This window comes from Sciurus carolinensis, chromosome 11 (genome assembly GCF_902686445.1).
Source record: "Sciurus carolinensis chromosome 11, mSciCar1.2, whole genome shotgun sequence".
Lineage (NCBI taxonomy): Eukaryota > Metazoa > Chordata > Mammalia > Rodentia > Sciuridae > Sciurus > Sciurus carolinensis.
In genome coordinates, this window is record NC_062223.1 from 116,907,841 (window position 1) to 116,932,481 (window position 24,641).

General features: G+C 52.7%; 1 protein-coding gene across 3 annotated transcripts in view; it reads right to left on the minus strand.

The window, feature by feature from the left end:
- The window catches only part of Dscaml1 (DS cell adhesion molecule like 1), a 321,654-nt gene that overhangs the window by 35,328 nt on the left and 261,685 nt on the right, over positions 1–24,641 (minus strand). For all 3 annotated transcript variants that reach the window (XM_047519513.1, XM_047519512.1, XM_047519514.1), the window contains exons 12-16: positions 8,827–9,026; positions 8,260–8,356; positions 7,561–7,689; positions 1,235–1,402; positions 310–380 (exon numbers count right to left, since the gene is read on the minus strand). In XM_047519513.1, coding sequence (XP_047375469.1) covers positions 310–380; positions 1,235–1,402; positions 7,561–7,689; positions 8,260–8,356; positions 8,827–9,026 — 665 coding nt within the window. The remainder of the gene's footprint in view (positions 1–309; positions 381–1,234; positions 1,403–7,560; positions 7,690–8,259; positions 8,357–8,826; positions 9,027–24,641) is intronic.

Consider the following 24,641-nt stretch of genomic DNA (forward strand, 5'->3'; position numbering starts at 1 on the left):
CCCTTTTACCACACATGGGATTTGAGGATGGGCCAGCATGGTGGGAGAACTCTTTCCCCACCTCCCTGGCTTTGCTGAATTCTTCATCTCACCCCAGGCATGGCCCTCCAACTAGACAGCCAGGGTGGGATGGGAGTGGGAATTGGTGGGGGGACCTGCTCTTTACTCTCCTTTCCTGCTACCCCCAAACTTCAAAGGGATAAGTGAGAAAAACAGGCATGAACATTATATGAAACTAGAGACTAGCAAGTCTATTGGGGTTTCAGTCCTGGATCAAGCAGGGAGGAGACAAGATGTCATTTCACTTACCTTCCAGGTCACTTGGATACTCTGTGAGGTTACCGGCTGCAAGGTGACATCCATGGGCGGCCCATCAGGAGCTGGGAGTGCAGAAAAAGAAAATTATGATTCAAGTCTTGGCAGAGGAGAGTCCCGTGTCCTCACTCACATACTTCTGAGCTGGAGGAGCGCTGGGGAGGAAGGAGAAGCTCACATACAGATAGTAGAGGACCTTGGCTTGAGCTCATCATGATGGTAATTGATCATCAGCATTGGTTATGCTTTTTTTTTTTTTTTTTACTTAATGGTCATTTGTTACATGGCACATATGTTTTTTGAGGTTTTCTGCATTATTTAGTTTCACAATAACAAAGAGAGATCGTGTTTAAATTTTTATTAAAACTCCATGAAGAAGGCCACAGAAAATGATTCAGGGGACTAGGACTCCTGTATCCTCTGTAGATGCAGTACATCTGTCTTTTCTACATAGACTGGAGTTGAAGTGGGGACAGAACCATGGACAGCTCCCAAAAGCCCAGCATCTAGAGCCCCACCAGGAAAAGGGTTAGGAAATGAAACAGACAAAACAAGATGCCAATTATTCTGAGGGATAATGCTGGGATCTCTCCCTCCCATTTTTTTCTTTCTGATACTGGGAATTGCACCCAGTATCTAACATGTGCTAGGTAAATGCTACCACTGAGCCACATCCCTAGCCCTTTTTAATTTTTATTTTGAGACAGGGTCTCGCTAAATTACGCTAGCTGTCTTTGAACTTGTGATCCTACTGCCTCAGCCTCCTGATTGCTGGGATTACAGGTGTACAATACCATCCTAGTTTCTTTCTCCCTTTTTATAATCACAAGCCCACTGCCAATGGACAAGGTTGGACGAGGGCCCCTGGCATCCCTGATTCCCATAACCATGGACAGAGGAGGCAGGGTAAGGTGCTTACCCGCCTCTTCGGTGCTGACAGTGAGCTCCTTGCTTGGTTCGCTGCGGCCGATCTTGTTGAAAGAGTACATACGAATGCTGTACACAGACGCTGGGTGCAAGTCCACAATATTAGCCTGATTGATGGTGGGGGAGATGTTGCGTGTGGACTGCTTAAAGTCCCAGGAATCTGTAGAGAAGACATCCATTTCCCGCTTAGTCAGGCAAACTTCAGGGCCCCTCCCCAGCATCTAGCACCAGCAAATCCCAGTCTCGACTTGGATTCTGGCTCACATGGGCTGCAGAGGGGGACACAGGCCTTAACTCCACAGGGAGTACAAGGGGTCTGTCCCATAAGATTCCATATTGGGAGAAGCCAGACTCTCTTCTGGCACTGACCAGCTTTGAGCTAAACCTCAGACAGGGTCTGAAAAGACATTTCTTAAGGTCCCTGCTAAGATCACCATTTTCTCAGACCCCTGAGAATCTGATGGCCTGATGCTCTTCTTCCAGGGCCTCTCGGTACATCAATGACCTGTTTCACCTGAGAGACACCCCATTCACTCAACTGTCTTGTACAAAGGGGGAGGCCGAATCCTATCCCCCTTCCTGCTTTTCTCTGTGTTCTTTATTGTCTTTCCTTGTGGGTTCGTGAGGCTACGGTCTTGAGTGTTATGTGTCAGTGTCGGAGGGGATAAAACAGAAGTCCCCAGCCCCAACCTTACCCTCTTTCCTGCATCAGCGATAAAAGGAAAGATCTCTGACTCTTTCAGATCAGGGACCAACAAAGGGATTAACACGTTCAGGATTTATCCGAGGGGACTGGTAGTCCATTCCAGGGCTGATGTTTAGCAAAATTGTAGAACGTGGAAAATACCAGATAAGTGCCACTCAGGGATCCTGTGACTGTAAACATCCTGTATCTCCAGAGGAATCCAGTCATTCATTCAATATGTGCTTGCTAGGCACCTACCAGGGATTCCAGAGGAAAATGAGAAGGGGTTACAGTCACCGCAATGGCTTGGCTAGCCTTCCAAGCTCAAAAATTTCAACCAGATGCCTTTTTTGGCACTTAATTTTGAAAAGAAAAGAAAAGAAAAAAGAATAAAAATGCTGATAGTAAGGCTTAAATATGTTCCCAGGGCATGTCCGGATGTCACTATTCAGTCTAATTTTCTATACCTTTTAAATTCACAATAGAGTATCCAGAAAAGATAAAATTGTATTCACTATAGTTTAATTCCAAAATCAGGAAAGGAAGCTAGACTTTCTTGACAGATATTTTTCTAAGAAGGTATTTTTGAAAGCTAATAAATCAGGAGAATAATACCCCCCTCAATTCTGGTTAACCGAGGTCTCAATGATTTTTTTTTTTTTTTTTTTTTTTTCGGTGCTGGGGATTGAACCCAGGGCCTTGTGCATGTGAGGCAAGCACTCTACCCACTGAGCTATCTCCCTGGCCCTCAATGATTTTTGAAACACGGCTCTCAGCTGCACAGGCTTGACATCTGTGAAGGGCACAGGCCCAGCTCCCATCTGTAGTTTTGCATTTAATTCTTTGGTTGCATGAGCCAAAGGAACAAAATGGCAGGCTGCTGATGCTCGAAAACAAATTATTTTCTTCTTGTCTTTTAAAAACACCCCAGCCACCCAGAGAGTCACTCTGTGGCTGACAGGTTAAGCCAGAATTGCAAATAGGCAGTCTCCTACCTGCTGCGGGCACCTCTTTGGTTTGGGATGGAACGGGCTCGCAATGTGGAAGCAGGTGCTCACTTCTCTCTGTGGCATCCTGGGAGCTGGTGCCAGCTCACAAATCACATTTGATTTGCCCGTGTTTAGAGGAGTGCGAGAGTGATCAGAAGTCAGTGCATTCATTTTTGATGAGTGCGGGCGGAGGGAGGAGGCTCGTGGGGTGAGTCTGGAAACGCAGGGGCTAAGGAGAAGAGGCAGTGACATGTGCCAGGCACCCAGGGCAGGGATGGACAATGTAAATGTTTGCTGTTTACACCTCACACCCTCCTAGGATATCAGTGCTGTATCTCCAAGGTGCATAGGTGACATCTACGTCACCAAACCCCATTTCCCACTTGTCCTCTCAGGTGTCTCTTGTGCCTCTCCTTTTATCTTGAAACACTCTTCCCTTGGTTTCCTAATAAAGCTGTCTGGTTTTAGACTAATCGTGGGTCACTTTTTCTTTGTCCTTTTGCAGCAGCACCTCCTCTGTCTACCATGGATGGTTAGGGTTCTTTCAGGTTCCATCCTCCCCTCTTCTTCCCTAGGGTCAGACACCTTAACCACCCACAACTCTATAACTCCCGGGCTGCTCCTTTAAACGCCAGCCTCTTTAGCCAACTGATTACTTGACCTCTTCTCTTGGAGGTTTCAAAGGCACTGCAAACTAACCATGTCCACGACATAACTCTTGATCATACTCCTGGTCAGCCCGTCTGTTTCCAGGTTTGGAATGGTACCCCTATCTATCACGTGTGCCAGAGTCAGGTGTTATTCTCGACTCTTCCCTCTCTCTTCCTTGCTATCATGCCCAATAGCTTTTGTGTCCCATATAACTCTCCAGTGTCCTCACACCTCTCCACCTCTGTCCCTACTGAGAGGTAGTCACGTCACATCCTGTCTCACGTGGATCAGGGAAATGGCTCCTAGCCAGCCTCCCAGTGTCCACTCTATGCCTCTTTCCCTCTCCGTCTGTTTTGGACACAAACAGACGTTCATCCCGCAAATATGACTGAGTCCCTCTCCTAGGCAAGTGCTGCATCCTGGGGCTGAGAGAAGACCTCCCACAACACAAGCTGATACGGCCGGCCCCTCACAAAGAACCCTCGATACATCCCCCTGCCGTTAGGATGAAGCAACACTCTGACATTTTGGAAGCCCTGCAGCGACTGGCTCAAACTCCCCTTCCCAACCTTTTTCTCTGAACTCTACAGCATCTAGAACCTTCTTTGTTCACATTCTCCCCTTTCTAGGACTCACTGTTCCTGAGACCACTGCCTAAGGACATGCTAAGCTCCCTGAAGACCTGAACCAGGTCTAAAACGTTGGTCCTGTCCCCTGCCTCGCAAGTGCTGGGCATTTCACACCTGTTGCTGGTTTTAAATCAGAGTCACTTTTTTTTGTCCTTTACTTTGTACTTGGAGTTCCTCTGCAAGTTGTAGTCACACTGGACATCCTTTGCCTTTTGCCTCACTCAGCTGCCAATCACAGGGAGGTAGTGGGAGCTGGGGTGTCCCAGAGAGCAGCTCCTTTTTTCCTCCCTCCTGCTTTTGCCAGTAGTTTGTAGGTGGATCTGACCTTGTGTTCCCAAACATCTTTGATGTTGGCACAAAACAACTCTCTCCCCACAACCCTTCCAGGCTATGCCTTGGAGTGAAATCTGGAGGGCTCTTGCTGATTTTCCTTACTTGATTGCCGCCATCTCCCCAACCCTGAGTAGCTGAACGGGGGGCCCTATCTTCTTCCCTTTCCTGTTCAGCTCTCTCAGGGTACTGAGCTGGCTCTAGCGAATATCGTCTCTTTTAATATTCCCTTTCATATGAGCCTGGCTTTACCAGATTAACATATTTCATTAAGGGTTCTCTCTCCCTTTCTTCATCAAAGGGTTTATGATGCAAAATATTCTTCTTAAAGACTAAGGATGTGGCTGGGGAGATGTCAGTGCCTTCTGCTCTGTGGGCTGCTTGCTGAGAGGGGACCTGGAGTCTGGATTTTCAGGAAACACATTCACTGTAGAGGGGGAGCAGCTTGGAAGAAAGCCACATCTGGAGCGTTTAGCTGCCTGCGCTGAGGAAACAAATCCATTCTGCATCTCTGATTTTCTCCTTGCACTGTGGCTCTGAGCCCCCTGTGGCAATCTCTGTGCAGCCCAGAGAACAGGTTCCACGGGTCACAACAGTAGCTCATAGCATCCCAGCACCAGCCACACTCCAGTTCCTACACAATGACATGCCACACCAAGCTGGCTCCGGAACTGGGGCCAGAACAGCCCCCAAGCCAGCCTTCTGGGCTTGGAGGGCCATCCTCAGACAACACACCCCTGCTCCTTGCTTGGCTAATAGGGGCAAAATGTAGCGTCTGCATTTTAAATCTGCACAGCGCCATCTGATAGATTTGTGTGGACGCTGCTATTTATCATTCAGCATTCATGTATTATTACTCTGCTGCCTGGGGCCTGCAGAAGTCAGCATGAGTGGGATGGCTCAGAAAAGGGCAGGCTTGGTAATTTCCCTTGGAAAATTAGCACGATGAGCAACGTGGCAGAAAACCCAGCAAAAGCACAGGGAGGGCAAAGAGGGGGTCAGGATCCAGGATGGATACGGTCTGGGGCAGGAGGCAGAGGGGGAGGGGGATGGAGGCATACAACCAGAACACTTGGAAGGTTCCAATGGGCCAGGTTCCATCCTCACAACCACTGAGCCAATGCAGTGTCACTGTCTCTGTTTTATAGATAAAAAGATGCCCGAAGATGTTGGGCAGTTGCGGAAGGTCATACAACTCTGACCAAGGCTTTGGCTCTGGAGATGAGTTTCCTTCCACGGGTGCAGAGAGGCGCAGACGCACCACACACCCGCACCTGCACCCGCTGCTTCCTTCGAGTTCTCCTTGGATGTTCCCTTGGATGCCTTCCGCAGGGCTCACGTAATACGGTTGTGGTGTGCTTTGCTTGATGGAAGAGTGCTGTGTAATGGTTCTGAAAGTGTGTGTGTGCGTGTGTGTGCGCAGTGTGCCTTCTCACTCCAACTGCATGGTGTGCTCCAAGGGCAATATTCTCTCTCCTATTTCTTTTCCTTTCCCTGCCACATGTCTGGTGCATGATTCTGCAGAAAAAAATATTGGCACTCGGTACATGTGACTGACTGACAGACATATATTTCAGCCTGCAAGTCCCACAGGACTCTAAATTGTCGCATGAGGTATTTGAATTAGAAGGCAGAGAGGAACTTGCATTTGTTAAAGCCTCACTCTTTCTCTTTAATTCCCAAGCAGTTGCGCGAGGAGGCATTCTGCTCCCACTCTGCAGATGGGGAAGCTGAGCCGTACATCCAACATGCCTCTGCCTGCATCCAACAGCGGCACGCTGCAGTTCTCACGGCCCCCTGCTCCTAAATGCCAAGATGTGACAGACGCCCATCTGGGTGGGCTGTTCTGGAACAGACTGGGCCTCAAGGTAGGGGAAAAGACCAGCTGCCTTCACAGGGCTTGGTACCCTGTGAGTTTTTCCTTTAATGGTGCAAAGCCATTGCAGGAGTGGGGAGGTGACACTGAGCTTTCCCCACCCTCTCTCCTGCCCGCCCCTCCTGCCATTCCTCGCTCTGGGGTGGGTGATGGCAGTTCCTCTTCCTTTGGGGGAGCCAGAAGGAATTGGGAGAGGCACGTGAGAAGAGTGTCTTGCCCGGCAGCCTCTCCTCTCTCTTCTGTCTTTCTCCCCAGATGTGTGATGTTCTCCGTGCACCCTGCTGAGCGGAGCCCCAGGAAAGTTTCCCACACATTAGAGGGGTCAGTGGAGGGGGAGTGGGCAGCAGGGCAGCATGGGGGAGGAGCAGGGGGAGGGGCTGAGTTCCAAGTTCAGACCCAGCAGATGAGTTGGAGCTGGTGGGGACGGGTCGGGAGGATGGGCGCTCCAGACTCTTCCCGTGCTCCCTTTTTAAATTATTCTGAGAAGCTAACATGGGCTTGTTGGATTGGATTCAGAAGGTATACACGGATCCAGAGTGAGAAGTGTTTTTTTCTCCTACCTTGAAGCCACATAGGTGCCCTCTGAGGCCCTGCTGTGCAATTCCTGCCACCTGACGTGGGATCCACCATGGTGTCTCCAGACTCTGAATGACTGCCCCGCAGTACCCCGCGGACCCAGCTGGGCCTGAGAGGAGGGCTCTGGGAGAGTTCTGGGAGCAGGAAACTTAGATCCAAGCATCTCCAGAGACTCTGATTCCCATGAGCTGTTCTTGGGAAGGATCTGCTCTCTGACCTCCAATCACCCTCATCACTCCAAACCAGGAGCACCCATGTGCAAACTATGATGCCCCAAAGACACGGCCCCCAGTCCTGGGTCCAGCACCTTTAAGTTGCTTTAAATTAGCTCGCTCTTGAGAGCATTTCCCTGGGGACAATCTTCCCCATCACCTGGGGGTCCTGTGGTCTGTGTCCTGGGTTCCTAGCCTGCTAAGCGTTCCTCCCTTCGGAAACCACAGGCTCTTGTGCACTGGATGGTGCTGGTGTGTCTGCCTTATGGGCAGGGGCTGTTCTACCGGAGCGGTAGAGGCAGGGCGTGTGACATCCGGGGCCATGGGAGGTCAAGCCCTGAGCCCCTGAGCCTGTGGCCTGGGCACCTACCTGATTTGTTCTTGTATTCGATGTCAAAGCCTGTAATGATGCTGTTCCCGTCGAATCGCTGGGTCCAGCGCAGGTTCATGCTCCGGGCCTTCACCTCCCGGATCTCCAGCTCAGGGGGGTCCGGGGGCTCTGGGGTGGAGCAGGGAAGGGACAGAAGTGAGGATGGCAGCAGGGAGCTTGGCCTCCTGATTGTGCCTGGTGGTCGATGTCATTAGTGTTCTAACCAAGGACCCTGGAGCTGAGGGAGGCCAGCAGCTGGGCTCAGAGGCTGAGAAGCCAGGTTTGGGCTCCTGCCTTGAGGCCTCTCTTGCTCGGCCTGGGAGAGGGCAGACCCCTTTTGCAGGCATTCCTCAGAGCTCAGGGCCTGCTCCCCTCGTCCCCCACCCCATGCAGATCACCCACCTTTTCTAACTTGAATTTTCCTTCCCATACCTCCTCTAGTGGCATGTGCCCAGGAACCAGGTCTCCAACCCCTTCTGGAACCAGCAACTGATTCTTAGGGGCTGCGGTCTGAGGTTGCTTCTGAGGTGTCTGCAAAGGTCCTATCTCCCTACTCTGGGCTGGAGGGATGGGGAGGAAGCTTTCCCCCACAAGGCCATTTCCCGTCATCCCCCACCATGGTGCTGGAGATGCCCCTGCTCTTCGAGGCTGACTTAGCTGCGGGCTGCTGGCCCCTAGGGAGGTGGGCAGGGAAAGCACCTTGCACGGTGAGCTGGATCAAGCCCCGGTCCTCCCCGTACGAGTTGATGGCATGGCAACTGAAGAACACAGAGTCCCCACGGTCAGCTGGCTTGAGCTGGGAGATGGCCCACAGGGACAGGAGAGGGAGGAAACGGGGAGAGCCTGTTAGAGCCCGGCAGTTGAAGGGGGCCACTCCAGAGGTATCAGCAAGGTCATCTTGTTCTGGGAGGGGGACCCCCAAGGGGTTTCATCAAGGTCTTCTCTTCCTAGAATGTTCCAAGGTTGGAAGTGCGGAGGGGTACATGCAGGCAGGAAAGGGCCAGGGGTCCCCGGAGAGGGAGTGGAGCCGAGCAGTACTAGAAAGTGGGGCTGAAGAACCCACACAGTTGATGGTTGTGGGAGTGTTAGAAAGGGGATGTGGTAAGGTCTGAACTAGAGATTCCTGGGTGGAGACCAGAAATAGGTATAGGACAGGGTCTCCCAAACTCCCAGTTTACCTCCTTTGGATACAGATGTGACATGGTGGGCTCCCCACTTTCAGAGAGTCAGGGTCCCTGGGGCCTGGGGCTGGGACTGGGTGCTCACCTTCAACGTGGAGACAACCTCATCACCGTTGTCCTTGGTGGCTATGGCGTAGCGCATGACTCGGTCGGGGTCGATGACAGTGTCCCCTTTCTCCCAGCGGATGATGATAGGCCGCTCACCCCGGGCGGTGCAGTTCAGCTCCTTGGAGTGGCCCTTGATGGCGATGGTGGTGTTGGGATGGGAGGTGATCATGGCTGGGACTGGGGAGGGGAAGAGGTGCACGGGACCGTGAGGGTCTCAAGATCAACCTGGGGAGGCGCACGTGCTGCAGAAGCTCTGCCCTCAGCCACCCCACCCCTAGGCCCCTGGAGAGGGTCGATAAGGATGAGATCCTTGCGGGAAGCCTGTCCCTGTTTCTCCCCTGCACCCGTGCCTGGGGAAGCCTCACCCAGGACTTTGTACATTCCCTGGACCCCTTTGGTGATGTCAGTCGACTTGGTTTTGGAGTTATTTTACATGCACAGCATACATAGAATTAAAAGGGAAACAGGTTATTATTGAAATATGGTTATGTGAATATTAAAACATTTAAAAAAGCAGACTTTGGATACTGTATATCACATAAGCGTGCTTCTCTATTACTCTTCAATGAAATAAGATCTACCAGCAGGTCTTATAATTACTGTCTTATTTTTCTGCCCTTTTGTGCTAGTGACGAGCACAAATGATATTTTGAGATGTCTGCAACAAATTGATATGACGTGAAAATATCTGTGGATTTCTACTGGTGACAGTCACACATACTATTACTGATGTGGTTTGTGGCTTATGTTTTCAATGGAAGGAAATACGAAATTTCAGCTAGAGGTTAGAGAATAGAAGATGTGATCTCCAGCGCCCTACACACACTCAAATTCGCCGGTCTCACCAAATCAAATCTACAGAGCTCCTGGGCAGGCTCTGGAGCCCAGGTTAGGACCCCTCCGCTGAAGCTGGGGTCTCCACTTGTCTGTACAGCTAAAGCTTCTTTATTTCCATCCTGCGCTTTCCAACAAAATACCGCAGTAAGCCCTTGAACAGCACCACGGCAATGACATCTCTCAGCGGCGCTCACGGGTCCCCACTCCACCCCTCCCTGACCCTTGTCCTGAGGAAGTCACCAAGAAACCACCCAGGCTGGTCATCATGAGACCCCTCCACGGCCCTGACAGGACTCTGGTCAACCACTGGTCCTTCCTCTGGGAGGGGAGAGGCAGAGGAGACTGGCAGGAACCCATAAAGTCCTGTCCCTTTTTCTCTGTGCAACTCAACCAATGTGCACTGAGCATTTAGGCCATCACGAGGCACCTTGTGGGGCTTGAGGGTACACATGACAATGAGTCAGGGTCCTTGCCTCCTGGAGGTAGGGCGGGGAGGACTGATGCCTGGTGGGCAGTGTGCACATTAGGTGGGGTGTGGGATGCGTGCCCACCCAGCTCAGGAGAAATTCACTTGACTAGGGGTGTCTGGGAAGGCACCATCCAGCGATCTCACAAACATTCATTGAGACCTACTCTGTGCCAGGTCCTGTGCTGGGTTCTGGAGTAACTGAACAGGAGGAGAATGACCTCTGGTGGCAGGGAGTCGCATTCCGGGATGAGAATAGGCAACAAACCCGTGGCCGCAGTCAGGAATGGCAACTGGAAGAAGTGCCCCTTGCACCCCTAGGGACCTGAGGAGGACAGAGACCTGGCATAGCAGGGAGGGGAACTGCCTGAGCAAAGGCCGAGAGGCAGCAATCTTCAGGGCAGGCCCAGAAAGTAAGTGGCCTGATGCGACTGGGGACCCTCCTTGTGCTTCTCTTTTTCTCGCCACCTTTCTGGGAAAACTTGCCTCTCAGACTGCAGGTGCCCAGTGGCTCTTGTCCCGGGAGGGTGGTCCAGGAGCAGATGGCGAGAAACCCGTCCTTGGATGCAGAAATCAGACGCCCCGCCCACCGCGGCATTCAGGGGAGGAGCCCTCCTCACACTGGGCTCTGCGGAGCCCCATCGCTGGCCCGTTTGGGCAGTGGTGCAAAGAGGGACTCTGTCTTCTCTCTGCTCAGAACTGGTTCTCTGCCCCTGCCTGTTTCCTGGCACCATGTCTTGGCTCTATCTCAGTGGCTGTCCCTTTTCTTCCCAGTGTTTTCAGGATTTCTCTCCCCTCCTGTTTTAAAGCCCTACTCAAAGTTCTTCCCAGTTAACTCTCCAGGGACATCTGATTTTTATGGGCAAATACGCCTTTGGAGAAAGGAAGGAAGCCACAGGACTGGAAGGGCCTGACCTGAGACACCAGCCAGGGGAGAAGGGGGACATTTGGAACAGGTGCCGGGGGATGATGGGCCCTTTCTGGCTCCCTGAAGTCATGTCGAGCAGACAGCCGCCTCCTCTGCTATCTTGTCATGCGGGATTTGATGTGGAGGCCAGCCCTGGCCCCAGGCCCCAGCACATTCCCCAGCCCCGGCTCATCAAATAATGAAGCTGATAAATTTTATAATGCACAGCATTACACTAGGATATACAATAAAACGCGAAAGACAAATAACGAGGTGCAAGTTATAATGAAGAAAAAGCCTGCAGTCAGAGACATCCGAGTATGAATTATTGACTAAGGTTTTACACTCTCAAGGATGTGTGGAGGAATATTTTTCCATCAAAGATTTGCATAATTCACTCGTATAAACCTGGGTGGAATATAGAGTGAGGCTTTACGTCAACAAGTCGGGGCTCGCATTGCAGATGCCTCCATTTTTACTGGAGGAGCAAGATGCTGGGGCGTGGGGGAGGCACGGGGCTGTCTCTGCTCTTCCTAAAAGGAGTGACCCGAGGCCTGGGGACCCACCCCTGGGTTGGTTGGGTCCTGAGGTTGTCCTGTCCTGGGGAGGAGGAATCCTGTTCCTGGGGAGAGGTGTGTGTGTGTGTGTGTGTGTGTGTGTGTGTGTGTGTGTGTGTGAGAGAGAGAGAGAGAGAGAGAGAGAGAGAGAGAGAGAGAGAGAGAGAGGCGGGTGGAGGGAGGGCCAAACCTCAGCACAGGTCAGAGTCTGCAAAAGGGCAGGGAAAGGTAGACGCTTTCCTCGCAGGGAGGACTTCACAGCTCTGCACCAGGGTGAGAAACTTGCATCTCTGTCCTGCTTTCCGAGCTCGCCTGCAGCAGCCTGTCTAGGGCCTATCTGGGAAGCACAAAGGCGCCTCTGACTCGATGCAGCCTGGTGCCAGGAGGCACAACTTAGCCAGTGGAGCAGAGGCCAGCTTTCAGACCTCACTCACTCCTAGTCTGTGAATCTTTGGTCAGTGCACCACCTGTGTATCCACATGTCAGTACCATTTCAGGGAACTTATCTTTCCTATCAGTGTTGTTCACATAGACATGTAGGCAGACACAGACAGCAGGGTCCTCAGAGGTCCTTTATCCCTTAGTTCTGTGTAACAACCCCATCTGGAGCCTGGGGCAGGGTTTCACTAGTTGGCTGTTCACTGTGCCCACACAATAAGCAACACAACACACCCCAATGTTCTCCTTACTGCCCAGTACCTCTGGACTGGCTCAGGGGAGCTGCTATGCAGGAGAAGAGCGTGCAGGGCTTGGGGGCCAGTAGACCTGAAAGTTCTAGTTCTATTAGTACCAGCTATGTGGCCTTGGGCACATTCAAGTTAACCTCTGCACCCCACAAAACAATTGTGAGGATGAAATGAGTGTGTATATGTATAATGCCTGCCACACAGCCATATGCAAGAACCCTGGGTTCCACAGCCACCCCCAAGACTCTCCTGCTTGCTACTGTTCCAGGGAAAGCATCAGATATGTCCGTGCGCACCCAGCTACTGACTTAAGATGTCGCTGGCTCCACTATTTCACAGGATCATTGCATTTGGTTGAAGACCTGCTTTGCTAAGTATGGAACCACCAACCGGCAACATGTGGGTTTGGGTTCTTGAAACATAGCTGCTCCAATTGCACTGCAAATGTTAGACACCAAATTTTGAAAATGTGGAAAGAGAAAAAAACAATGTAAACTATTTCATTAATATGTTTTACATTGATTACATCTTAATATTTTAGAGAGATGGAGTTAATACACTATTACCATTAATCTTACCTGTTTCTCTTTTACTCTTGAATACGTGATAACTGGAAGATTTTAAATTCCATATATGACTTCTGCTATGGCTCTGCTGAGCAGCACTGGTCTAGGTCACCCACACTGACCCTTTCTTCTACAAATGGAGAAACTGAGCTTGCACAGGAAGTGATTTGCTCAAGGTCACTTCACTAGCAAGCAGCAGAGTCTACTGTCATGTATAACTAAAAAGAACAAATTAAAAAAAAATGGGAAGCAGGTGTGATGGTGCATACCCAAGTCCCAGCTACCTGGGAAGATCACTTGGGCTCAGGGACTCAAGACCCAACCTGGGCAACACAGTGAGACTCTGTCTTAAAAAACCCAACCCAACCCAACCCCATACCCACAGCCACACTACTGATGTGGCTGGGAAGGCCATGCAGGCAGACCTACCCCCATCTCTGTAGGACTATCAGTTACAAGCTCAGGCTGCCCATGGAACGTTATGTCCTGTTCTAGATACTCTCCTTGACAGAGGACGTGGACCAGCTGGGCTCTGGCCAGGAAGATGACTGGACTTCACATGGTTCTAGAAGCTGGGAATGTGTGAACTGCAGGGATTGATGGGGTCATGCTGCAAAGGCAGATGGGTAGGCCTCCTGTTTGGCCCAAGAAGGAATTTTCTAGTAGTTCCTGCCATGTGGGACAGTAAGCTCTCTTATGAGCGAGGGGAGACTGGGGAGTGTTGCAGAGAAGAGCTGGGGGGCCTGGATCTAAGCCCCTGTCTCTGGGTCTTAGGGGTGTCTGGGTCTCAGGGGAGAGGAAGAATGGCCCTGGGGAACTGGTTGGCTGTTTAGGAAGATGATCGCATGGCTCAGGATATATGCATCTCCTGTCATATAGGGGTCTTCAGTCCCTTGTCCTGGACAAGCAGCAGGGAACACTCCTCTATTCTCCCTGCCTCACAATCCTCCCACCAGCAAACCAGAACGGAGACCTCTCCTCTGTGCCCCTGAGGCCTGCAGTCCTCTCCTGCGCCCTATGCCCTTGAACGGGGGCCTCCCAGCTGCTGCACAGCTGGGCTTCTAGAGAGGAGACCAGGGCAACAGGAGCTTGCCCCCACTTCCTCTTACTCTGGGCCACAAGGACTCCCTGTTCCACTGAATGGCAGTAATGAGCACCACGGACCCTCCCTGTATAGAGACTTTCTGGGTTGAGGGAGAACCCCAAGAACTCCCCTGGAGGTGTTCATGTGCAGACATCCACCTGCAAGAACACGGATTCTGAGTCACAGTCCCACAGTCAGTCACACATGGGCAGGCACAGAGGCCGTCACTGCCGTCACCCTTACCATGAAGCCAATGCAATGTCCGTGATGCTCATGATGGATCCAGTAAGCTGGATGCCTTTGCCTCTTGGCTCATTTGCAAGGATTCCTCCCAACCCCAACCATAAGAAGTATTATTATACCCAGTTTTCAAACAGGAAAACTGAGGCTTCCAGCAGGTGGTTCTTTCCCCTGTAGGCTGTGGTTGCCTGCCGTCCGTCTGCCCGCCTGCCCTGCACATAGTCTGGCTTTGAGAAGTGAAATTTGGCCTTGGTCTCGCTGTGGCGCTGGGTGGACAGCAGGGACTGCAGCCTTAGGGGCCCAGGTAGGGGAGCTGGGGGGACTGTAGGCATGAGGCTGAGTCCTGCGTGGAAAATGCTGATGATGGCCACCTGGGCAGCGCGCTGCTCCCGCTGCTCCCGCAGGAACGAGAGGCTTTAACCAGACAGACTTGGTCGCTTCCTGCGATGTGACTCAATTAACAACCAGCGAAAAGGAATTTCTCTGTACAAAGACGGGGGTGGGGGAGGGGGACTTCGGGGGCTTGGGAGCTGGAGGGGCTGGGCACGGGGGTGTGGTGAGCTCCCTTCCCGTGGGGTCCCCGGTGAGTCCCGCATGGGGCTGGCCTGTCTCAGCCCAGAGTCCACGCAATGTTCCACCCTGCAAGTGGCAGAAGGCAAAGAGGTGTCCAGGCGACTTCCAGGGACACCCCACGTTGCACGCAGACACTCTCTGGAGTCCCCTACGGGGCACGCCTACAGCACAGTAGCCATCTCCTGGGTCTGACTGTGAGCCACCCAGGGCGGCAGCATCCCCAGCACTGGGCAGCCCGCCCAGGGCTGCTGTCCACTCACTCCAGGGCAGGGAGGACCCTCAACGGGCCTGGGCCATTGCCTTCGGCGGCAGAAATCCCTGGTTTCTTCGTCCCGGTCCTGACCTGCTCTGTCCGGTGGGGCCTCATGGGCAGGAGCCGGGGAGGCACGCCCCTCCCCTCACTCCAGGGCCCCCCAGGGCCGCCAGCGGAGGGGAGAGGAAATCAATTTCAGAAACAAGACAGTTGTCAGAATCCAATGTAACCGGTTCCCGTCTGTGAAATTACTCGCAGGCCGGCTCCTGTCACCCCCAGGTCCTGCCCGGACCAGCTGCTATTTACATTTTAATTTGATGTGAGAGGCTGATAGATTTTTAAAAGACCATGAGACAGCTCTGCCGCCTTACTCACCCCCAGCAACCACACACTTTCCCACCGACCCCTAGGCTTGGAGGTGGCGTCCCAGGGTCCCTAGACACTGCCTTGGGGATCACAAACTGCGCCTATGTGGACCCTGCTGTGTTCTTCAGTTTCCTCCTTCCTATGAAGTCCCACCCCCTGAGCAGGGAGGAGCCTGCTCTTTGCAGTTTAAAAAGCACTTTTGCAGCAAGCTTTATTCTTGTTAAGGAGGTGACCTAGGGCCTATTATCTCTGCCATTATCAATGAAGAAATGAAAGCTCAGAGAGGTTAAGTGATTTGTCTGAGGTCACACAGTTAGTGAGGACAGCAAGGAGACCAACTTTCATGTCTCCTGACAATTCACCAGCTCCCTTTTCTTTAGTTTCAGCTCAGCCTTCTCCTGCCTGCCCCCCATCACCCTGCTCTGGATGAATCTTGGGAGAGGTACAGAAGGAGGCTGAAAACTAGAGAGGCGCAGTCTGGGGCTTGGGGCAGGAGTAGGGGCAAGGAGCCAGGCTCTCCGTGCGTCTGTCTCCCTCCCTCGCTTCCTTGGTGATCGGAGCTCAGCTGGTGTTTCTGACAGTCCCCAAATCACCAGGGAGGGAAGCTTCTGTTGTGAATACCCAGAGAAGAGCAGCGTGTGTGGGAAGGAGAATGTGGAGGAAGCGGGAGGAGGACACCAGGAGCGGCAGGAGGGGCTGACGTGATGCCTGAGAGACCTGGAAAGTCACCTTCCATGGTGGCACACCACCACCCATTCTTGGGGTCGGGTACACTAAGGCAGCGCGGTTGATCTCACTGAGGACGCGCTGTGTCCACGCGCTGCTCTGAGCTCTGGACACGCACCATTCACTAAACACTCCCATTAACCCTATTTTTATTTCCACTTTACACTGGGCAAACTGAGGCTTGGAGAAGCAAATAGCCCAAGGTCACTGGCTGGTAAGTGGCAGAGCCAGGGCCGAAGCCAGCTGTCTGTGGCTGTCACACTGTGACACTGTCCAAGCACGGTGGGTGCAGGGGACGGGAGGCCGGAGCCCAGCTCAGGAGAGCTGCAGGCTGGCTTGGGGATAAAGATCGGGGAGCCGGGGATCCAGGGCTGATGCGCTCTCAGCCAGGTGATCGGGGAGAGGGTGGGGGAGGTTCTTAGGCCCGGCTGCACATGAGAGCCACCTGGAAGCTTTAGAAGGTACTGTGGCATAGATGGCACGTGCAGAGGCTCTGGTTTAGGGGCTCTGGGCAGGGGTTTGGGGGACTGGCCTCTGCATTCCTTAGGAGCCACCTCCGCCTGCCTCCGGGAGTCCTCACATGTGCAGGGGGTGTTGGGGAAGAGCCATGGGGCTGGATGAACCCTCTTCCATGCCCTCTGGTGTTTCCCCTGTTCCAGCTGGGTCAGCCCCAAAGCTAACAGGATTGGAGAAGGCAGCGACATCCTGGGATTCTTCACTGTCTCCAAGGAAGGGCCTTTGCTTTCTTGGGAAGTTCTTCTGAAAGCCTAACTGAAATCTTTTCAGGAGTCTCACAGAGCTTTTCGCTAAAAAGAACGCCTCTGGTGTGCATTCTTGGACCTCCTCTTCTTTGCCCTCAGGAAAACGCTTTTCCTGGAAACCACGGGTGCCCTGAAGCCCGAGCGCTCTGCCAACCCACCTAGTCAGGGGAGAAGGCAGCCTCTGGCTCGGGCTGGCATCTCCTTTTGTTTCTGGGAGATTACAGGCAGCCGAGAGAGGAGAGTGGGCCCCTCTCCCCACAGCCCAGAGCCCCCTGCTCTTCCCCAAAGGCTGTGTCTCTGCTCCTTGTTAACAAGCTCCTGACAAGAACAGGAGCCCTGTTTGGTGGCGTGAGATAAGCCGCCACAAAGGGGCATTGTGGGCCTGTGGGTGCTGGGCCCCGGGTGGGTGGGAGAGGCTTTGCTCAGCTGGGTGGTGGCAGCTCTGGGCTTCCCCTGGGGGAGGCTGGGGGGTGGGGGCTTCTGGTGGCTGCTTTGTTTTTTTCCCTTCTTAAAGAGCCAGGGCTGTGGCGTTGTTAATTTGATTGCACCCACTTCGGTGTCTTGTCTCCCCTGATTAGCCAAGCTCCACCTGAAGCTTGAGATTAATTCAAATTGCATGGAAGCAATCAGCCTCGCCTCTGAGAGCCAGTGGGGAGGTGCACAGGGAGCTGGGGGCCCAAGAGACCCTGGCTGTCCACTGCCTGCGTACTCAGGGATCAGAACTGGCAGGAGCAGTGTGTGAGAAGGGGGCAGGACTGGGGAGTCACAGGACCTTAGAGACTTGGACCACAGAGCTGTCTCTGTTTCATGGTGGGCCAGACTGAGACCCTTGGACTTAGCAGGCCTTACTTTGTCCAGCTATAAAATGGGGCCAGTCACTTCCTGGAATACAAGAGTGTGTGTGTGTATGTGGGGGGGGTGCATTCTCAAATTAAGGTGGGGACGGGGTTTCCTCCCTGCTTCTGGTCCTCTATCTTCCTGAGAATGTTGGAAAAATGATAGTAATAATAACAGCTAACATTTACTGTCTGCTTATTATGTGCGTACGCCCTGGTTAATGCTTAACATGAATTAGCTCATTAAACCTCCCACCCTAGCCCTAGGAGGCAGGAGGCTTTAGAGACGAGAGATCATCTGATCATCAGAACCTTTGCAGAAACAGAAGGAGATGGGCCATCTTTCTTTGATCGCTTCCGGGTCATGCTGTGAATATTCTAGAGATGGGGTCAGCAACGTTTTCTGTAAAGGGAGATAGTGGGTCATTTAGGCTTGGTGGGTCATTTAGGTTTTGTGGGCCAGAGGTCTCTGTCATGACCACTCAGCTCAGTTGTTGCACCTCAAAAGCAGCCATAGAACCGCACAGAGGAAGAGGATGTGAACAGGGAGATGGCCCTGTGGCAATGGGGGGCAGAGACCAGAGTGATGTGTCTATAATCCAAGCAACTCTCAGGACTTCTGGCAGCACCAGGAGAGGCAAGGAAGTCCCCTCCCCTGTAGCCTTCAGAGGAAACACAGTCCTACAGACACGTGGATGTCAGACTCCAGACTTGCAGAACTGTGAGAGAACAGGTCCACGTTGTAAGCCACCTAGTTTGTAGCACCTTGTCACAGGAGCCAGGGGAAACTGAGGCAGGGATCTGGCATATAGTGAGGGTTCTCCATGCTTGGTGCCCAGAGAGGGCAGCTGTGGCCTCTGCTGTATGGAGCCAGAGGGGCTTCCTAAGGGTCAGCTGGTGTGGTCTTGGCTCTCCCAGCTCTATGGGTCCACTCCTGGCCCCAAGGGCCCTGGCTGGCAGAAGGCAGGACGTTCAGGAGTGTGCGAAGACCACCCCACCCTGCCCCTAATCCCACCCCCAGCCCTGGGTGCAGGGAGGGCTCCAAGCAGGTGCTCCATAGCTACTTGCTGAATGATGCGTGACCAGGGTGGCTCTGCCACATCTCAGTTCTCTACAGCCGAGAGGGCAGAGCAGGGGTGGTTTCTGGGGGAATCTGTCCTCAACTCGCCAGCCTCATTGTTTTCTGGCTCAGGACAGGACACCTACCAGTCACGCATGAATGGTGAATCACCTTGGGTGGGGGCCTTGAGGTCAACTGGTCAGTGCAGGGCTCTAGGGAGAGTGTCAGCCAGGATCTGGTTGCCTCAGGGTGTTCCCTGTCACCTCTTTGCCATAGCAACCCTGCCACCTCCCCACTCCTACCTACTGCATTTCAGTTGGTGGCCCTGTCTTCCTCATCTCTTGGCCTCAAGCCTTGACTCTCCTGGCTCCTGCTGTCCACCCACTGAGGCCTTGTATTAGTTCCTTCAAAATGTCTCTTAGAGTCCTGTTTCCTCTCCACCTCTTTGCTAAGGATCCTGACGTCATTCCCATTACTAGTTCATCAGGCCTAGACTTCGGTGCTGTTCTCCCACCCAGCCTCGCCCCTCATCCCTAGCCGCCACCTTCTGGTTTGGTGCCTGCTCTTCTTGCCACCTGCCATGGGGGCTTCCCTCTAAGGCCTTTGCTCAGGCGGTCCCTCTGCCTGGATAGCTGTCCTTCCTTCCCCTTCCCATCCAAACCTACCTACACTGGTGGTGATTCACCACTCCTGCTCAACTCACATCTCCAGGAAGACCTGACCCTGTCTGATCATTCTGGGTTTTTCTTTCTCTAACCCAACATCACGTGCAGATCATGTGACCACCCATTAGCAAGCAGCCTTGCTTTCATCCTAAAGGTTAGTTCCAGCTTTGGAACTAGCCCATAATTTCCTGGAGAGGGACAGTGGTTGCAAGTGGTTCTCCCTTGCAGGCTGCTTGGGTATGGTTTGAACGTGTCCCCCAAGGGTTCATGTGTTCGAGTTTTGTCCCCACAGTGAGGAATCAAGAGGGTGGAGACTTCATCTGGTGATAGTGTTTAGAGGGCGTACCTTTGGGAAGTGATCAGGATTGGATAAGGTCATCAGGGTGGAGCTCCCATGACTAAATTCTGGTGGCTTTATGAGCAGAGAGACCAGAGGCCACACACACATGCACACCTGTCCATCTCACACCGTGGAATGCCCTGCACCGCCTTGGGACCCTGCCAGCAGGAAGGCCATCACCAATTTTGGCCCTTGGGCCTCCAGAACCACGAGCCAAAATAATTCTCTCTTGTTCGAGTTACTCAGACTGTGATATGATGTTATGAACAACAGCAAAGGGACAAAAATAGACCTTGCCCCACGCTGGACCGTGGGCCACTCAGGAGCTCCCCGCTCGCGGCTTGGCCGTCCCATCCAGCAGATGGGCATCAGCCAGAACTGGAGGGCAGCGCTGGGCTCCCCAGGCCGGGCGGTGTTGGGAGGCTCTTTCATGTCTGTATTTTCTTACCTACTAAACCTGGCCACCCAGCGATGCCCCTGCTTATTGTTGGGGCGTGTTGACTGGCACTGCTGCCCCAGTGGACATGCAGGATGCACGTAATGCTGTGATTCATCTGATGGGCTCTGAATGCTACCTCGAAGCCCACAGCCATCGGGACATACCTCAGTGCTGGGGTCATAGGGATTTTAGGGGGTACAGGTGATAATGTGCTTTATACCACCACTGCCCAAAGCCTCTAGAAGGGAAGGAGGGACGGACCCAGATGTGGCCTCTGGGGACGGACACAGTGGAAGTGGAGGTTGAACCCCCAGGTTCCTCCCATCGATCTCTTCAGTATAGCCTCCCCTGCCTGTTAGGGGGCCTGGGTTGCTATGGTGATGAGAGGGCATGGGTGGGATGGGGCACTGTTCCACAGGGAGACCCTTTTACTCTACCTTGAAGCCTCTGCACCAAGGTCCTCTTTGGGGTGAGTTTTGGGATGTGACGTGGACTGCTCCAACCATCCGCGGGTGGCGGGAGGCAGGTGAGAGTCCCATGTTTTGTTGGCTCAGACTCGTCTTCACCTTTTCTATCCCCCGAAGGACAGGAGCTAAAGCCTGAACACCTGCTCTTGGACCACCATCAGCTCAACAGAGTGTGACCCACTTGAGTTCTCAGTGCTCAGCGGGTGAGGGAAAGCCACAGGAGGGCTGTGATCCCTCTGAACAGAGGCACAAACTGAGTCCCAGGCAGAGGGAGTAGCGGGTTCCAGTTACCTGGGGGTAGTGGGGAACCCGGCAGGAGAACAAGGCTCAGGCCCTTTCTGTCCCCCTAAGTGAAAGCTTTGTTTTGACCTTCCAGGGCCCTGCAGAGGGTAGCACTGGCCTGGCAGGCCCAGGGCTGCAGAACCCCTGGCCAGGGCTCTGGAGGGTTTGCGACTCCTCCATTCTCTGAGAAGGAGGCACAGCGGGGAGCCTGGCTGTGTCTGGCCTCACTCCGCCCCTCTGTTTGATGAAGGAGATAAACTGTTGTTCCTTACTCCATGAAGTCTGAAAATCAATAAGGCCAAAGAGCCAGCCGAATAATCATCGCCATGGAAATCACCACAGTGCCTCATTCCCTCTTCCCCTCCCTTCCTCCTTCACCAGCAGCCTGGGAGGCCTCTGCTCTGCCTGCCGGCTTGGCACAGGCCAGGGCAGGGCCCTCTCAGCCACCTTGAGGCTGGGCAGGTGAGGTTGGCCAATGACCATCACCTGGGAGGAGAGTGCAGTTAAGGGCCACAGTTGTGGTGGGGGCCAGTTGACCTCAGCTTCCTGCCTTGGCCCCTGTTTGCACACCACTGAGCCTCCCTGCCTCCTCACCTGTTTGCCTCCTCCTCCTGTTTGCAGGCCCTGCTCCCTCCTCCTCACCCATCAGAGTGACTCATAGGGCCAAGGGAAGAGCCAAGGTGGTGAACTACGATGCCAGCTGTTATTAGACCAGTCCTGTGGGCTAGGGCACCAGTCAGTAGCTCAATCCTCAGCACACAATGCCAAGGGGGCAGAGGCCACTGGCTGGGTACCAGGGGTGAGAATTCCCATATAGACCCAAGAAGGTTCTGTCTGGCGAGGAAGCAGACCCTGCTATCCTGGATTGTCTTGTGCCTGTTGCTTGGCCTTTCAGTGCCTCAGTTTATCATGGGTACTGTAAGGGGCCTTGTGTGGGATCCATGTGTCCTGGCTCCATCTGCCTTTCCTCTGGTGAGGGGTTATCTGGTGGCAGGGCCCGTTGGGGAGGACAGACTGTGGAGGAGGCCTGGAAACCCTGAAAGTGGTTTGGGGCATTCAGGGAGGGAATTGCCCAGGCACCGGAGCAGGAAAGGGATTTGTGGGCTCTGGGTGGCCATTTCCTTTGGTCCATAGACCCCCTGCCCTGTGGGAGGAACAGGGGCCCAGTTACCCAGCTCTAAGGGAGGTGCTCCTTCTGTCTAACAGAGGCATTTCCATTAGGCAAATTAGAAAGCAGGCTCATCTCAGTCAGCAGCTAGGCAGTTGTGTTTTCTAAGGCTTTGCATCCATACTTCGGTACCTACTCATGGGCAGCCAGAGCAGGTGCCCGGTCTACTCCTGTCCAAGGGCTCCTTCCCTCTCCCATCTCAGGAGGGTTTAGCTGTCTCCTCTCTCCTGACTTCCTGTGACTCTGCAGGGGTGTGTGCTTGCTGAGGCTCTTGGATCTCATTTTAATTGGCCTGACATTTTGCTAAACAAACAAATCAAAACTCAAACCAAACAAAGAGCCCTTATGGGTTTAATTGGCCATGGGCTTTGTCTGTGGCCCAATCACTGGGGCCTTCACAAGGGCGAAGGGGACTCTGGGGGCAGTAAAGAGACCTGTCTAATAAGGTAGCCTGCTGGACGAGGGAGCCGGTGAGTCCCAGGAGGCACTGCCACGAGGTGGTGGTATCAAAACAGCCAGCCCCCTTCCACCCTGGACGAAGCTGCTCGGCTTTGTATCTGCCTCTCGCTGAAGAATTCTCTTTGAAGATGCTTTATTTATTTATTTTTTTCCTCATGTGTCACTTGGAGGAGGAATTGCCTCCTCCTCCTTTTGGTCATTATCTCTCTTTTAAAAAAATATATATTTAAAAGGGAGATAAAAGGCAGCTCTGTGGATGTAGTATTTTCTTCTATTAATTACATTTATTTTCAACCAAATTCTGGGAGGTGGTCTGGTGCCCTGAAAAGACTAGACGTGCAGCTGGAACCAGAGCTTGTCTGAACTGGAAGGGGCCTTGGATCAACTGGGGAGTGGATTCTAGTCCAGGCCTCTTATTGTACAGTTGAGGAAACTGAGGCCCAGAGAAGGGAAAGGACAGCTCGTGAATCCATAGCCAGAGTCCCAGAGCCAGGATCAGCAGCCAGTCTTTGGACTCTCAGTTTGTACTCTTTCTTCCAAATCATGGAGATAAGTTCTGGTCTCAGCTGGGGCTACTCTGCTCAGTGACCTTGATCCAGTATCTGTGGTTCTTAGGAAGGTGCTACTGCCTGCCAGCCCCCAAGGCAGGGCGAAGTCAAGCACTGTGCCTGAGGGTGGTGGGGCCAGGCAGCATGCTCAGTACGGCGTAAGCTCGGCCCACGCCAAGACTCTGGGGTCAGGCAGGGGTGGGAGCCAGCTGGGCCTGGTTTGTTGGTAGCAAGGATGTCCAAGGACTTGAAAAATTGCTTTCCCATGCTATCAAACCCTTGGTTCCCTGAGGCCCTGTGATGGTTAATTTTAGGTGTCAATGGGACTAGATTAAGGAATACCTAGGGTCTGGTAGAGCATTGGTTTTGAGTGTGAGGCTGTGTGTTGAGCATATCAGTTGGTGGACTGAGTGGGCAGATCCACCCTCATTGTGGGCACCATCTAATCAGCCGAGCACCCTGAAAGAATAAAAAGGCAGAGGAAAGCAATTTCCTCTCTCTGTGGAGGCCAGAACACTCCTTTTTACCTACCCTTGGACGTCAGGCTCTCTGGCCTTTAGATTCCAAGATTTATCCCAGTGGTTCTTTGACCTTTGGCCTTGAACTGAGATATACCATTGGCTTCACAGGTTCTGAGACCTTTGTCTTGAACTGAGTCATGCTGCTAGTACCTCAGGGTCTCCAGTTTTCAGACAACTAGGGGGACTTCTCGGTTTTCATGATCATATAAACCAATTCCCCTAATAAATCCCCTTTCATCTATTCATCTATCTATCTGTCTATCTATCTATCTATCTATCTATCTATCTATCTATCTATCTATCTATCTAATCTATGCATGCATCCATCCATTCCTTTCTTCCTCCCTCCATCCTGTTTATCTACCTACATCCTATTGGTTCTGTCCTTCTGGAGAACCTGCCTCATATAGGCCCTGAGGAGGATTCTGCATGGGGATAATTCTCTAAGAACCAGCTTTGGATTCTCAACCCCCACCAGACCTTTGGGTTCCTGAAACTCTGGTTTGCAACCTGCTCTAAGTTTGCTCAACATAAGAAGAATATATGTGGCTCCCAAAGCTCAGAGCATTTCACACTTCATTCTCTCTGTGCATCCTCCCCTCCACTCTCTGCCAGATACCCTGGGCTCTCATGTCACCACATGACATTCATGGACCTTCCTGACCCATGACCTTGCTTGTGCTGCTTGTTCCTCCCTGTAATGGCATGACCTTCACCCCACTGGCTCTTCTCAGAACGCTCCTTGTCCCTTGAGCCCTACTGTGAAGCTTTTCTTGATACCTTTATTCAACCCCAAAGGTAATATTCATGACTCCAGCCCTGATTCTTTGTTCTTCTGCTGCTGAGGATCAAACCGGGACTCGTGCATGCTAGGTAAGTAAGTGTTCTAGCACTGAGCTACACCCCCAGATCTGGTTCTTTTTGAGTCTGCTCATTGGTAGCCTTTTAAGGCCTTTATTGCTTGTGTCTTATAGTTGTTTTGGGG